General features: G+C 32.5%; 1 protein-coding gene across 1 annotated transcript in view; it reads right to left on the bottom strand.

The window, feature by feature from the left end:
• LOC145246462 (cyclin N-terminal domain-containing protein 1-like) overlaps positions 1-14,085 on the bottom strand; it is a 637,275-nt gene that overhangs the window by 547,616 nt on the left and 75,574 nt on the right. Inside the window, exon 5 of the mRNA XM_080108080.1 lies at positions 8,485-8,647. Within this exon, the coding sequence (XP_079964206.1) occupies positions 8,485-8,647 (163 nt within the window). The remainder of the gene's footprint in view (positions 1-8,484; positions 8,648-14,085) is intronic.

Below are 14,085 nucleotides of genomic sequence, written 5' to 3'. Positions count from 1 at the left end.
AATTTTTTGTCTATGTTTTATATTCAGTCTTTAATTATTTCTAAATATAAGAAATATCCTGGGATATCAATGTTTATCAAATATTTAATTTGGAACTATTTTAATTAATTTCAACTAGAAACTAAATCATTATACTGCGATTAAATTGGAAATACAACTGTTATCGCTGGAGTTTTGTTCGGATCACATTAAATTGGCATATCAGTAAAAGATTATCTCTTAGCTGAGTAAAATTTAAACTGAGCATTTTTCTAAGCCATCTATCTTACTTGAAAACTAATTAAGTAAAACGAAAGCAATATATTTGCTCGTTCAGTCATTTTTATATTACAGAGTGTCAATTATTTTGCGCTTATTCCCAATTTGCATGTTCAAATGACTTAAGAAGCTGCCTATATTTATGAGATATCTTGGTTTGCCAACAATTTTTGTCTATTACTTGTTCCAGTGTTAACATTTTTGCTGAAAAAAAAAGTTATTGTCATTTTAAAGTTGGCATGTGCCAAAGAATTTCACGATTTATTTCAAATGTATTTGAGAATGTGTGTATGAATATGTATTTAAATAATTGTATGAGTGTATGTGAATTTGAATTACTGTACTTGTCTTTCTCTTTCCTTTCGCATAGATATGATATTTTCATTTTACTATATATATATATATATATATATATATAATGTATGCATTGGTTTTCATACATATAGTAAGTTTCAGAGTGTATAAGGATTATCTAATACTAGAGATATTCATAATCGTACCCTATTTCCAAAAGAGGGAAGATGTAATATATGAGAAATATTTGGAATCAAGTCTCCCCTTGCTATTATTTCAGTACATTTGAAACTATAGGAGTAAGTTTTAGTCTCCTCTCCTTCAAGGCCAAAGGATGTGGGGTATATATACCAGCAGTTCAGCCCAGCTTTGCTCGGGCTCTATGTACTGTTCATAACTTTATGTGAATATATATATATATATATATATATATATATATATTAAAAAGTTTGACTCATGTCCAGGTAATTTACATCTAAAATTTCAAATGCTTAGACGCAAAATTGGTGAGTAAAGTTTATCCTGTGCACACAGTTGTCCGCTATTTCTCTCCTACAGTTTAACAGATGTTGGATTTTTTTAAAGAATAGGATAGCGACTTTCTCATTCAGGCATAATCTACATGGATCGTCTAGGTCTCTACATATATTCGCTTGTCTTACTATTTTCTATTCTACTATCGGCGAATGTCCACTTTCTTTGAGTTCCCAGTATTGATTTGCTAGTGCTGTTTTCATTCAGATATTATGACCATAAAAGCACGTTCAATAACAAAAAACACAAAATAGAAAAAAATTTGTATTTTATAGACAAAATGCAGTCAAGAATGATCGGATGATTAAGTTATATACTAGCTGTACCTGCCCGGTCATGCGTTGCCATGCCTTGAGTTTGGTTGACACAAGTATTAGACACACATGCTCACAAACAAAACACACACACACACACACTGAAGCACAAACTCAAAAAACATACACATGGAAAAAAACACACACAGAGAAGCACACACAAAAAACACATGCACACACAAAGAAGCACATACGGAAGCACACACCAAAAAAAAACACACACACAGAAAACACATGCGCACACAAAGAAGCACATACGGAAGCACACATCAAAACACACACACACAGAAAACACATGTGCACACACAAAAAAAACACAAACAAGCATGCACAGGTGTGTATATAGTCCTGATGATGTGTGGGAGCGGTAAAGATGTTCGATTGTAATGATGTTGCTCCTAGGATGTAATGTAGGATACTGGCCAAATGTATCTAAAATGGTGTCCTAAAGTTACATAATCTAGACATAATAAATTTGTATGTGGCATATGTTGTTACAAACCTATGGTATTTTAGTCCAGAAGGGAATTTCTGCAATCATTTTATTATATAGTAGATAGATAATGCATAAAAGGCTATATGCCTATCTGCATCCGTATTTACAAACTCTATGAACCCCAAAATTAAAAGTTGCAGAGCGGCGCTAGGGGCCTCAAATGATTGGATTTTTTATGGGCTGTTCTTTTATGGGTCGTTAACCGGTTAAAATAGTTTTTAAGGGATCAAAATTGGGTCAAAATTGGGTCAAAATTGAAAAAAATCATTATACATTTTGTACATTCATCTTGGTTTATTCTTATTTTCTTCTTATTTATTTTCAATTTTTAATCAGTTCATATGCATGTCACGTTGGTACAGTCGTAACGTCACCATCTTTGAATACGGGGGAGGGGTGCTTGCTTTCGGTTTTGATTGTAGCTGATGGCACTAAATACTTTTTTTTTACTTTTTAAATCACAATTCTGTACGAAATCTGAACAAATTAAAATCATATTTAAGCATATTTTACGACCAGGCAAAGCCAGGCGCCCCGCCACTGCTTGTTATATATATTTTAGCATGCCACCCGAGAAAGATAGAAAGGCGGATAGAAAATGAGCAAAAAAGAACTAGAAGTTTTAAGAGAAATACATTACACATTTGCCCCGGACAGTGTCCAGTAGCCCTGCTAGTACATTTATGAGAGACTCTGTTAATCAATTTGTTATAAATGTTTGTAAATAGTATTTTTGGATGTATATGCATTTCTATAAGAGGTTCTGTTAATCACAATTGTCACAATTTAGTTTGAAACAGTATTTTTAGATGTGTCAGGCATTTCTATAATAGACTCTGTCCATAAGTCGTTTTGTCATACGTAAGTTTACAACAGCATTTTAGATGTGTATGGTTTCAAATGATCTTTTTATTAGTCATTTGGTTACATTTTAATTAGAAATTATATTTTTTACATGTGTCATACATAAGAGGTCCTTTCAATCAGTCATTTTGTCACCCTTCAGTTTAACATAGTGTTATGTATTTCTATAAGAGATTCCGTCAAGCAGTCGCTTTGTCACGTTTAAGTTTGAAATAACATTTTCAAATGTGCATGCATTTCTATAAAATTATCCCTCCATCAGTTTAGGTACACTTTAATTTGAAATATTATTTTTAGCTGTGTATGCATTTCTGGCCACCATTTTTTCTGTCACACTTTAATTTATAATATAATTTAATTTAAAATAGGCAGTTTAAAACAAACCAAAGAACTTTTTACAGGCAGCTTATAAGGGACACCATTACTGTAGATAGTCCACCTGCAGAGGAAGACCTGGAAAACTACTGGAGGCCTCTATTTGAAACAGAAGGCACATACAATCAAAAAGCCCAGTGGATTGAAGATATTATTAAATTCAACGAAACCAAACCTCAGATGCCAGAACCAGTTATAACTCTTGGTACGGTAACAAGGAAATTGGCACAATTATCCAACCACAAAACACCTGGCATCGATAATGTCCAAAACTTTTGGCTGAAACAATTGACTGCACTCCACCACCTTTACAGTGATTGCTTCAGCAGGATGCTAAGAAGTGAAGAAGCAACACCACCCTGGCTGACAGAGGAGGACACCAGCCTCATACCCAAGACCAAGGAGACACAACGCCCAAATAAATACAGGCCAGTATGCTGTCTAATAACTACCTACAAGTTTTTCACTGGTCTGGCAGCCGACGATATATATGACCACCTATCTTCTGGGACCTACCTTGAAAAAGAGCAGACAGGGTGCAGAAGAAAATGTCTCGGTACCAAAGACCAGATATTGATCAACAAGACCATCTTAGAAAACTGTAGGAAGAGGCAAAGAAACCTGAGCATGGCATGGATCGATTACCAGAAGGCATTTGACAGTGTGTCACACTCATGGTTACTTCAATGCATTGAATTATACAAGATCCACCCAATAATTAGACGAACACTGGCGGCTCACATTCAAATGTGGAAAACCACAATATCATTAAATCACAATGGAGGAAAGACCATTATCCCTGAAGTTAAAATCAAAAGAGGAATATTCCAAGGTGAGAGTTTATCTCCCTTACTCTTCTGTATGGCAATAGACCCACTCAGCAAGCTCCTGAATAACAACCCGAGCGCCTATAATTTGAGTCAGGGATGACATCGAGATCCAAGCCAGAGAGTAAATCATCTGCTCTTCATGGATTACCTTAAACTATATGCCAGCTCTGACACGGATCTACACCAGCTTCTGCAGGTAGTACACACATTCTCCAATGACATCGAAACGAAGTTTGGCCTGGATAAATGTGCCAAGTGTACACTCAGAGCTGGGAAGAAGACCCACACAGAAAATATGCAGCTTAATGAAAGCATCGACATCAGGGATCTAGAAGAGCATGAGCCTTATAAGTACCTTGGCATTGAAGAAAACGAGAACATACAGCATACCAAGATGAGGAAGAAGATTAGTAAAGAATATGTACGCCGGGTGAGGAAAATATGCAAAACACAGCTCACAAATAAAAATTAAATTAATGCCATCAACCAGCTTGCTATGCTAGTAATAACATACAGCTTTCGTATCATTGACTGGTCACAAAAATACATCAACCCGCTAGATGTAAAGACATGTAAACTACTAACGCTTCATAGAATAATATATGGAAATTAGTGTCTACCAAGGCTGTATTTGCCCATGGAAGAAGGAGGTCTGGGACTCTCAGAGATCAATCATCAACATAGGGTAACTATTGTGAGCACCGGTCAGTATCTGAGAAGCTCCCAGAATCACACCCTCTCAATAGTATACGAACATCAAGAGACAAGAGCCTGCAGGACAACATCAGTCACCCAGCTGGCCAAGCACTTTGGTCAGGGCTGTCTCTCAGATGAAGACGAAACACCAAACAAGTGTGCCACAGAAATAGCAAGAAAGAGCCAGCAGAAATATACCAAGACCTTCCAAAGGATAAACCTTAAAGAATGAGACCAACATCAGCATGCAAAGCATTTTGGGGGGGAACTCTCTCAGGCGTACATAGACAAAGAAGGTTCCTTGGACTGGCTCAAAAGGGGAGCTCTCCACCACGATCAGGAAAGGGTCATAATGGCTGCTCAAGACCAGAGATTAATGACTAATGCATTCAAGAAGATGGCAGGGATCAGTAATGACAATACAGAATTGGAAAGTGTTGGTCATCTGATATCAAGTTGCAAGGTTCTTCTAGGGGACGGCTACTATACAGCGAGACATGATGGAGTATGTAAGTACCTCCACTGGACCATCTGTAAAAAATTAAACATCCAGTGTAGCAGCAAGTGCTGGGAACATCAACCTGAAAGAACAGTTGGAAATGACTTATATACCATACATTACAACCATGTAATCCCTACAGTCACCTACCTTGAAAATGCTGCTGTGAAATCTGACATAGTTATATGGAATACGTCAGAGAGAGTTGCAACCTTGATTAAAGTGAGTGTTTCTGATGATGGCGGTCTGAACAGAGCTGAAAGAGAGAAACAGACCAAATACCAAGGTCTCATATATGATATGAAAAGAAACTGGAATCTTAAGGAGATATCAATCATACCAGTTATCATAGGTGCCACAGGGCTTATGAAGAAGAACCTGAAGTCCTACCTAACTAATATTCCTGGTGAACCAAGTGCAAAAGAGATTCAGACAATTGCACTTAAGGGAACAGTGAGGATACTAAAACGAGCTCTCGGTTGGTTTCAATAAAAAGCGGGGCAATGTTGGCAGCTGGTTTGGCTGCCCCATACCCAACATTACAATCTTCAAAGGAAGAAAATTAAAAAAAAAAGGGGTATTTTTAGATGTATAACATATTTTTTCTATAAATACTCTGCCCATAATTTGTTTCGTTATACGTAAGTTTAAAATAGCATTTTAGATGTGTATGATTTCAAATGATCTTTTTATTAATCATTTAGTTAAACTTTAGTTAAAAATGATATTTTTAAATGTGTCACACATAAGAGATACTGTCACTCAGTCATTCTGTCACACTTTAGTTTGACATAGTGTTATGTATTTCTATAAAAGATTCCATCAAGCAGTCGTTCTGTTACTCTTTTTTTTACTTGATAGTCACCACTTAACAAGCCTCGAAGACCACTCGAGGATAAGTGTTAACCAATGTAAGGTGGTAGTGTAGTAATCCTTAATGGTGTAGATTAGGTAGAATTTGATTATTTGTGGGAACGGCTCAACAAGAACTTGTTTACACTGGATTTGAAGGCTACCATGTTGTATTCAACCGGGAAGTAGGCCAGCAGAACAGTGTTTCACAAGCAGGCAGTTTGGGGAAAGAAGATTTATTCATGGAATCTGTATTTAGATTTAGGCACAGATAGAGAGTGGGGGAAATCCTATATAGTGGTTGTAGCTAGTCGAGTGTTTTTTTGTGAAAGTTTGCCAAGGAGGAACCATAGATTGGAGTTCAGTCGAGCAGAAGAGAAAAGGCCATCATCTATTAGATTTCGAAGCCAGTTTTCTATCAAGGCTGGATAGGGTGCACCAAGTAGCTCCTGTCCAGATATGGCAACACTCTTCCACTCTAGGGCGTACCTGGCTCTTATGCAGATAGAGGATTGCATCGGCAGTGAGATACCATTTCAGATCAGGAGTAAAGGTCAGTCTCAGAAGCTTGTTAAGATGTGGAGCTTCCCCAAGATAAAAGCTATTCATTTCAATTGGGGTGTGATGGGGATCAGAATGATCATCATGAAAGGAGAGAAGCTTGGTTTTGGATGCATTATAATTAACCAGTCACCATTTCCCCATTGCATATTATTTTTAGATGTGTATGCATTTCTATAAGATCCTTTGCCAATCATTCGTTTTGTCACACTTTAGTTTATAATAGTATTTTTAGATGTGTCACATATTTCTATGACATAAGTCGTTTTGTTACACTTTAGTTCGAAATATTATTTTTAGATGTGTCACATATTTCTGTAAGAGATTCTGCTTATCAACAGTTCTGTCACATTTTAGTTTGAAATAGCATTTGTAGATTTGTCACACAGAAAACGGTTATGTCCATTTGTTGGTTCATTGGTTAACTTTTCCAATAATATTTTTGTGGCTAAACATGTCAATTGAATAGTTGCATTCTAAGAATACCAATCTGTTCTTATTCTCTAATCAGATTATTCGCTTTTCATTATAGATTATTAAATATATTTTTAAGATATTTTTTTTTTCAGATTTAATCCTGAAATATTTATTTAGAAGTCTTATCACAAGTACAAAAGAAATTCTTAATGATATTAAATAGATAACAATTGTGAATTAATATTTGCCAAAAGTTTTGTCATAAAGACTCCATCATTTTGCAAGGATTAATTTTGATCAATGGAGACTCATAAATTTTACTTGTGGGGATGCTGCTTTAGAAAATTTAGAACTACAGAGAATTTTAAACTTCAAGATTTTATTATTTTTTTTAAGTATTCTTTTTATTGATTTGCTCAAATATTCAAGTAGAACAAAACTTTTTGTCACGTACATATGTAAAAAGAAAACTTTTTCACCATTTTTATTTCAACCTTTTAAATATAAAAACTATTTTTGTAAACAATTTTTCAGTTAAATATTTATATTTAAAAAAGTTTAATATTTAATTTGAATAAAATTAATGACAATTTAAAGTTCAATTTTATTCTACTGTAAAAAAAATATTAATATTAAATATTATTTTGCTATATTTTATTACAAACTATTTTGAAAAGATATTTAATAAATGTTAGAAAACAAAATTTTAATAATAAATAAAACAGTTTTAAGTATTGAAAGGTGGCAAAAAAAATTTTCTTCAACAAGCGATGTTTCTGTCAAAGAGGAAAGAATTGCTGTTTTCTGATTCAGAATCTATTTCATCTAACACTTATAGTTGGCAAGTTTTTGATTTTGAAGTAGTATTTATTTTATTTTTTATATATTTTTAGCTTCTTATTTCAAGTGGCTTTATGCTTTGTCTAGAACGATTTCCATAAAAACAAGAACATTTTTTTATAAAATATAAAAGGACTGTAAAATTAAGAATATTCATAGTAATATGAAAAAAAAACTAATTATTTTTCATGAAACACTAAAACACTCAAGTACACTTTAAGCATAAGAATTTCTTTTGAATGCTACTTAAACTATGGATTTAAAAAATGTCAGAATATATAGTTTCATCCTCCTTAATATTATATGATAAATAAAAAAAAATGCTGACTGAAATCTCTATCAATAAATTGTCATATTTCTTTTAGAAATACAAGGATGTTTTAAGTATTATTGATTAGTATCTATATAATAATTATGCTTGTCCCTTTAATAATTAACAAAATTGTAATGTTGTCATTAGGCATGTAATAAATTAAAAACAACATATCACTCAATAAGTCCCGGGCCCAACTAATAAAACAACAACTTTTAAACAAAATTCGACTTCATTCGTCGACAGACACTCTTTTTCGGATAATACACTGATTCCAACAATTCTCTAAAAATTTAACAAAATCAGAAGTATAAATATAGGAATATAAGCATAAAACTCACCTAAGAGTTCCAGGATAGTTTCCAAGTATAGTACTGGTGAAGAAATTGATAGCTTATAATTTAGAGTTTTCAGAACACGCATTTCAGATTGGAGAATACTTTCATTGCTGTAATTATGACCAAATTCAGTCAAGAGTTTTCTTATTTTGGAGTTTAATACAACCTACAATAATGGAAAGAATGAAAGAAAATAGGACAAAATTATTTTTACATTAATAAACTTCATTCCAACTTTATCTGAAAAAAAAAATTGAAGCAATCTATATATTAATATGTAATCATTGTTATATATATATATATATATATATATATATATATATATATATGTGTGTGTGTGTGCGCGTGTATATATAGTTTTGCACTATCTTTAAAATTATATATATATATATATATATATATATATATATATATAATTTTAAAGATAGTGCAAAACTATATATACACGCACACACACACATACACACACAATCATGTAATTAATAAGGGAAGTTTACTGGGTAAATGAAAAAGAAAACTTCAGTCCAATAAACGTATTAATATTAATATAATCCCAACCAAGTAAAAAAAAAAGTTCAATACAACAGTGAGAAGTAGAGCTTAATCCCGTAAGTATAATTAAAAACTGCAAATCAGAATTTTACATGTACAAAGTTATTTTTCGACAGAATACCTTCAATAAAAAAGGAGGCGGTGAAATATCCTTATTCCGTGGAGTTTCAAAGAATGTAATGTTCTCCTCATCAGAGGAAAGAAACTAGTTAGCAGATTATATATATATCGCAGAGCTAGAATCTGCTGGTTTGAACACTTTCTGAAACTACATTTTATGATGGTGGTGGTTATAAAATGTATAATTATGCTTGTAAAATAATGTTTGCATATAGTGTTTGTGTAACATAATTTTTTTAGAAATGTTCGTATAAAATTTGTTAGGGGGTATGAACAAACAAGAAAGAAGGGGAAAAAAAAGAATAAAAATATCACATCTTGGATTCGGTCAGTCCGGTTTGGAAGTTTTATTCTTTTTACTCTTTTGTTTGTTTTGTTCTTTTCCACATTTCCTCCATTCTTGTCACATGTTTTTATCTGGCATGAACACATTTTTTTTGCAATTTATGACTATCATAAATTGCTGTTTCATTTAATGCCTGAACCAGCAAATTCTAGCTCTGCTATAATTATAATTTGCTAATTGCTTTCTGTCTTCTGATGAGAATAATAGCAAGAAACACTACGAAATAAGGATTTTGAAAATTGTTTTTTTAGAGTATTCTGTCAAACTATAAATTTAATTGCAAATTTTAATTTCTTTTCTTTTCTCTTATAACAAGCTCTACTTTATTGTTTGTATTGAGCTTCTTTATTTTGTTAGGATTAATATATAAATACTAATATTTACAATCATGATCATATTTATTCGCACAGTCCTATAAAGACCTCATTTTGTCTTAAAAATCCTTCAGAAAAGAGTTAAATCAAAGGAAATCACACAGTATAATATTTATTTTGAACTGCTCTTTTCAACTCAACAATTGAATTTTTAAAAAAAATCAATAGTAAAGAAATTACAAACGATATTTTCAAATTTCCTTGTTCAAATTTATTGGCACCGTAATTCTAATGAGCAATTGTATGGCTTTTAGCCATAATTATTTGCTGTAGTCGTTTATTATAGTTTTCCACTAACTTGTAGCATTCTTCAGCAGTAAATTTAGTCTACTCCCCCTGACAATAATTCTTCTTTTAACTGAGCGAGATTCCTAGGCTTCCTATCCATTACCCTCAATTTTAAAATTCTCCACAAATTTTCAATGGGATTGAGATCCGGGCTCTGGGATGGCCACTCCAAAACATTGATATTGTTGTCCTCAAGCCATTTCTTAGATTAGCTGAATGCTTTGGGTCATTATCTTGCATGAAGCACCAACGTCGACTTAGTGACAGCTCTCTAGCAGACTCCTTCAGGTTTGCATTCAGGATTTTAACATAATCCTCCTTTTTCATGATGCCTGTGATCTTAACAAGCCGTCCTGGTCCAATGGCAGCAAAGCATCCTCAAAACATCAAACTGCCTCCACCGTGCTTCACAGTTGGTATGGTGTTCTTAGTCAAGAAGGCTTCACCAGATTTCCTGTAAACAGAAGAAACACTATTATGGCTGAATAACTCAAATTTCGTTTCGTCGGACCATATAACATGTTTCTAGAAGGCAGCATCTTTATCAATATGGCGCTTTGCGAACACTAGCCTTGCTTTCAGATGCAACATGCTTTCAAACCAGCTCTCTTCAAAACTCTACCAATTGTGTGTTGAGACACGTTCACTTCAGAGCTTATCTGTTCCTCTACAATCTTCCCAGCAGTGATCCTTGGGTTTTGGTTGACACGTCAAACTATTTTTCGGTCTGCTCTTGCAGACAGTAGCCTTTTTCTCCCTCGACCTTCCAAATTCATAATGTGACCTTGTGATTTGAACTTCTTTACGATGGCTCAAACGGTGGATTTGGGAAGGTTTAGCTTCTTAAAAATATTATCATAGCCCTCTCCCTTGGAATGACATGCTATCACATGCTTCCTGAGGTCTTTGATGTGTTCTTTAGTCTTAACCATAACGAAAATTTCTTGATTTAAATTAATTTAAAGCAAACGCTGTCTAAAAATTATCTGAAAAAGAAAATTTTTTAAAAATTAACATTAAATAAGCAAAATAAGGCTACAAACAGGTAACGAAGCCATGTCAAACATGAAATTGGTTGTAATTATACTGGTAATAGATGAAAATAATAATTATAATGGTAATAGATGAAAATAATAATTAAACTGGTAATAGATGAAAATAATAAGCCGTGCCAATAATTTTGAACACGGTAATTTAGAAATTTCGTTTATAATTTCTTTAGTATTCAATTTTTTGGAATCCAATTGTTGCATCGGAAAGAGCAGTTCGAAATACATATGATACTACATAATAACCTTCGATTCTGACCATTTTTATGAGATTTTATTAACAAAATATGATTTTTATTGGACCGTGCCAATAAATATGCTTATGACTGTATATTAGATTGAACTTTACTCTTGCTTGTATCGGGTAAACATTTCATTCCCATTAACTTGATTGTTTCTTTATATATATATATATATATATATATATATATATATATATATATATATATATATATACTAGCATGTGTACCCAGCATTGCCTGGGTTGACATGAAGTTCTGTTTGAAACACACCTGTATACTAATCATTTTCATCATGGGCAACGTGGATACTCCCACAACAAAAATAAAAGAACGAATGAAAACATGTAAATGTAATCGCCCATAAAAAGAAGTATGTGATACCCTCTCCACCAGATATTTCGGCAGAAGGGCTACAAAGAGAAGAAGCTATTCTCTGGATATTGAGCACTGGAAAGACCCCCCCCCCCAAGAAAAGATAATTAAAAATAAATCATTACAACTTTTGTTTCAATAAAAATAGCAGCAAATGCCCATGCGATCGCAAAAAAAAAGAAGAAAAAAAAGATCTACCAAAAATTAATTCCAAAACAATTAAATGAAATTTTTCGTCATTTTATATTTCTAATGTAATCCTCCCCTCCCCCTCCCTAAAAGAAAATTGAATTTGTCATATTTTGGGGTTCATTCTGTTTATAAAATTGTTAGGTGAAAGTACAGAATGGTTTCATAAAAATTAATTAAATTTATCGTTATTTTATGTTTCAAATGTAACTATCAATTAAACTATCACAGTTATTTCCCCTTTTGGTTTTCTGGTTTTGGTTTGAAAATAAAATGGTTTCATATTTTAGAGAGAATAAGTAATGTCATCGAGCTAATTATTTAAATAGATTTCATTTAATGTGATATGCTAATGACCATAACTCAATGATGTAAATGTGGATTGAAGAATGGTATATATTGAAATTACGTATACAATATAATGTCTCCGTTGACAGAAGTATCCTATCATGGGCTTAATATTTCTTGACTAGGAGAGGTGTACACACATATGGCATTTATATTTCTTTGGTCATTGGAAGTTGTACACATAGACACACACATACACACACAAACGCTACTACTTTATATATATAGATATATACATAAAGAAACAATCAAGTTAATGGGTTTTAATGTTTACCCGATACAAGCAAGAGTAAACTTCAATCTAATATATATATATATATATATATATATATATATATATATATATATATATATATATATATATATAAAGTGGCACAAATTAAATTCCTTCAATCTGTTTTGAACTTTAGAAGGAGAGGATTTTTTAATAAGATTACACTATTGTTGGATTTAGGGAGCTGTTTCAAATCTGTTTCTGAGGCTGCGGATCTTGATAGCATTGTCTTCCCTGTAAGAAGTAACTCTAGGACAGCCAGATTTAGGGTCATCACGAACACTGCCGGCATTTTTGGTGCTTTTGCACAGTCAACCGTACCATTTTCTCATCACATTTCAATCTACGGCCGATTTCTCTATTGGATAAACCAGAAAGGTGGGGATTAATTAACTCTTGACAACCACTCAGAGAAAAGCGAGACATATGATCTAAATGTTATGCTGTATAATCTGGAACAACAAAAATTACGATTAGAAATGCTTCGTTGCCTAAAAAGCGGATATTTTAAGCTTGTTTGTTGTGAACTTCAATGAAAAGGCAAATATGAACAGATAAAATTATAGAGGAATAGAAAGCGAATCAAATGAAGTATAGGTTGTTTAAACAATTTACATTCAATTTAGCTTAAATTTTCAGTTTTTGAAAAAATGACAAACGCAAACTTTCTTTTTAGCGCCACTGTACATATTAGTGTTGGAACGATTCCAATATTTTCCCGATACCAATACAATTCCCGAATCCGATTATTTATAAATCTCTAAATATTTAATTATAAAGCTGATATAAATTTAAATGTGCATATATTTTCTCAAATGTAAAAACATGTTAAATGTGCGTGTATTTTTTCAAATGTAAAAACACACTTATTTTTACTGGTATTTTGATACTAATAAATACTTATTTTATTATTACTACCAAGTGTGGAAAATCTTTAATTTAGGCAGAATCAAATAAAAAAAAAGATAATTAAAGGAATTGTTTTTGGCAACGGAAACTAGGCACAAATTTTGCTGACTATGATACCTGCAAAGTTTAAATTTTTCCGCTTTCCGATTCCACTTAATCATCCTAACACTTATATATATATATATATATATATATATATATATATATATATATATATATATATATATAATACGCATCAAGTGTGCTTGAAAGCTAAATCACAATCTAATATTAGGAAAATAAAGAAATATTTTACTTGTTTGAAATTTATAATTTAAATATATTTTGGAGCTAAACTTCATCCTCAGTATGTTGTTTTCTTTCTTTTTTTTCTCTTCTTTCTTGCCATGTTGTAAAATTGGAGAAAAAAAATCTGTTTGTAAAGAGCCGTGCGTTGTTTCTCAGCGGTTGTATTTTGAAATGTTGGAACTGTGCATTGGCAACGCGAAATTAACGTCAAGAGTGGGAGTTCCATTATATATATATATATATATATACTAGC

The sequence above is a fragment of the Euprymna scolopes genome, chromosome 24 (assembly GCF_053919585.1).
Source record: "Euprymna scolopes isolate OS-2025 chromosome 24, ASM5391958v1, whole genome shotgun sequence".
NCBI lineage: Eukaryota > Metazoa > Mollusca > Cephalopoda > Sepiida > Sepiolidae > Euprymna > Euprymna scolopes.
Note: the sequence above shows the minus strand (reverse complement) of the source record. Positions and strands in the feature narration are given on the sequence as shown.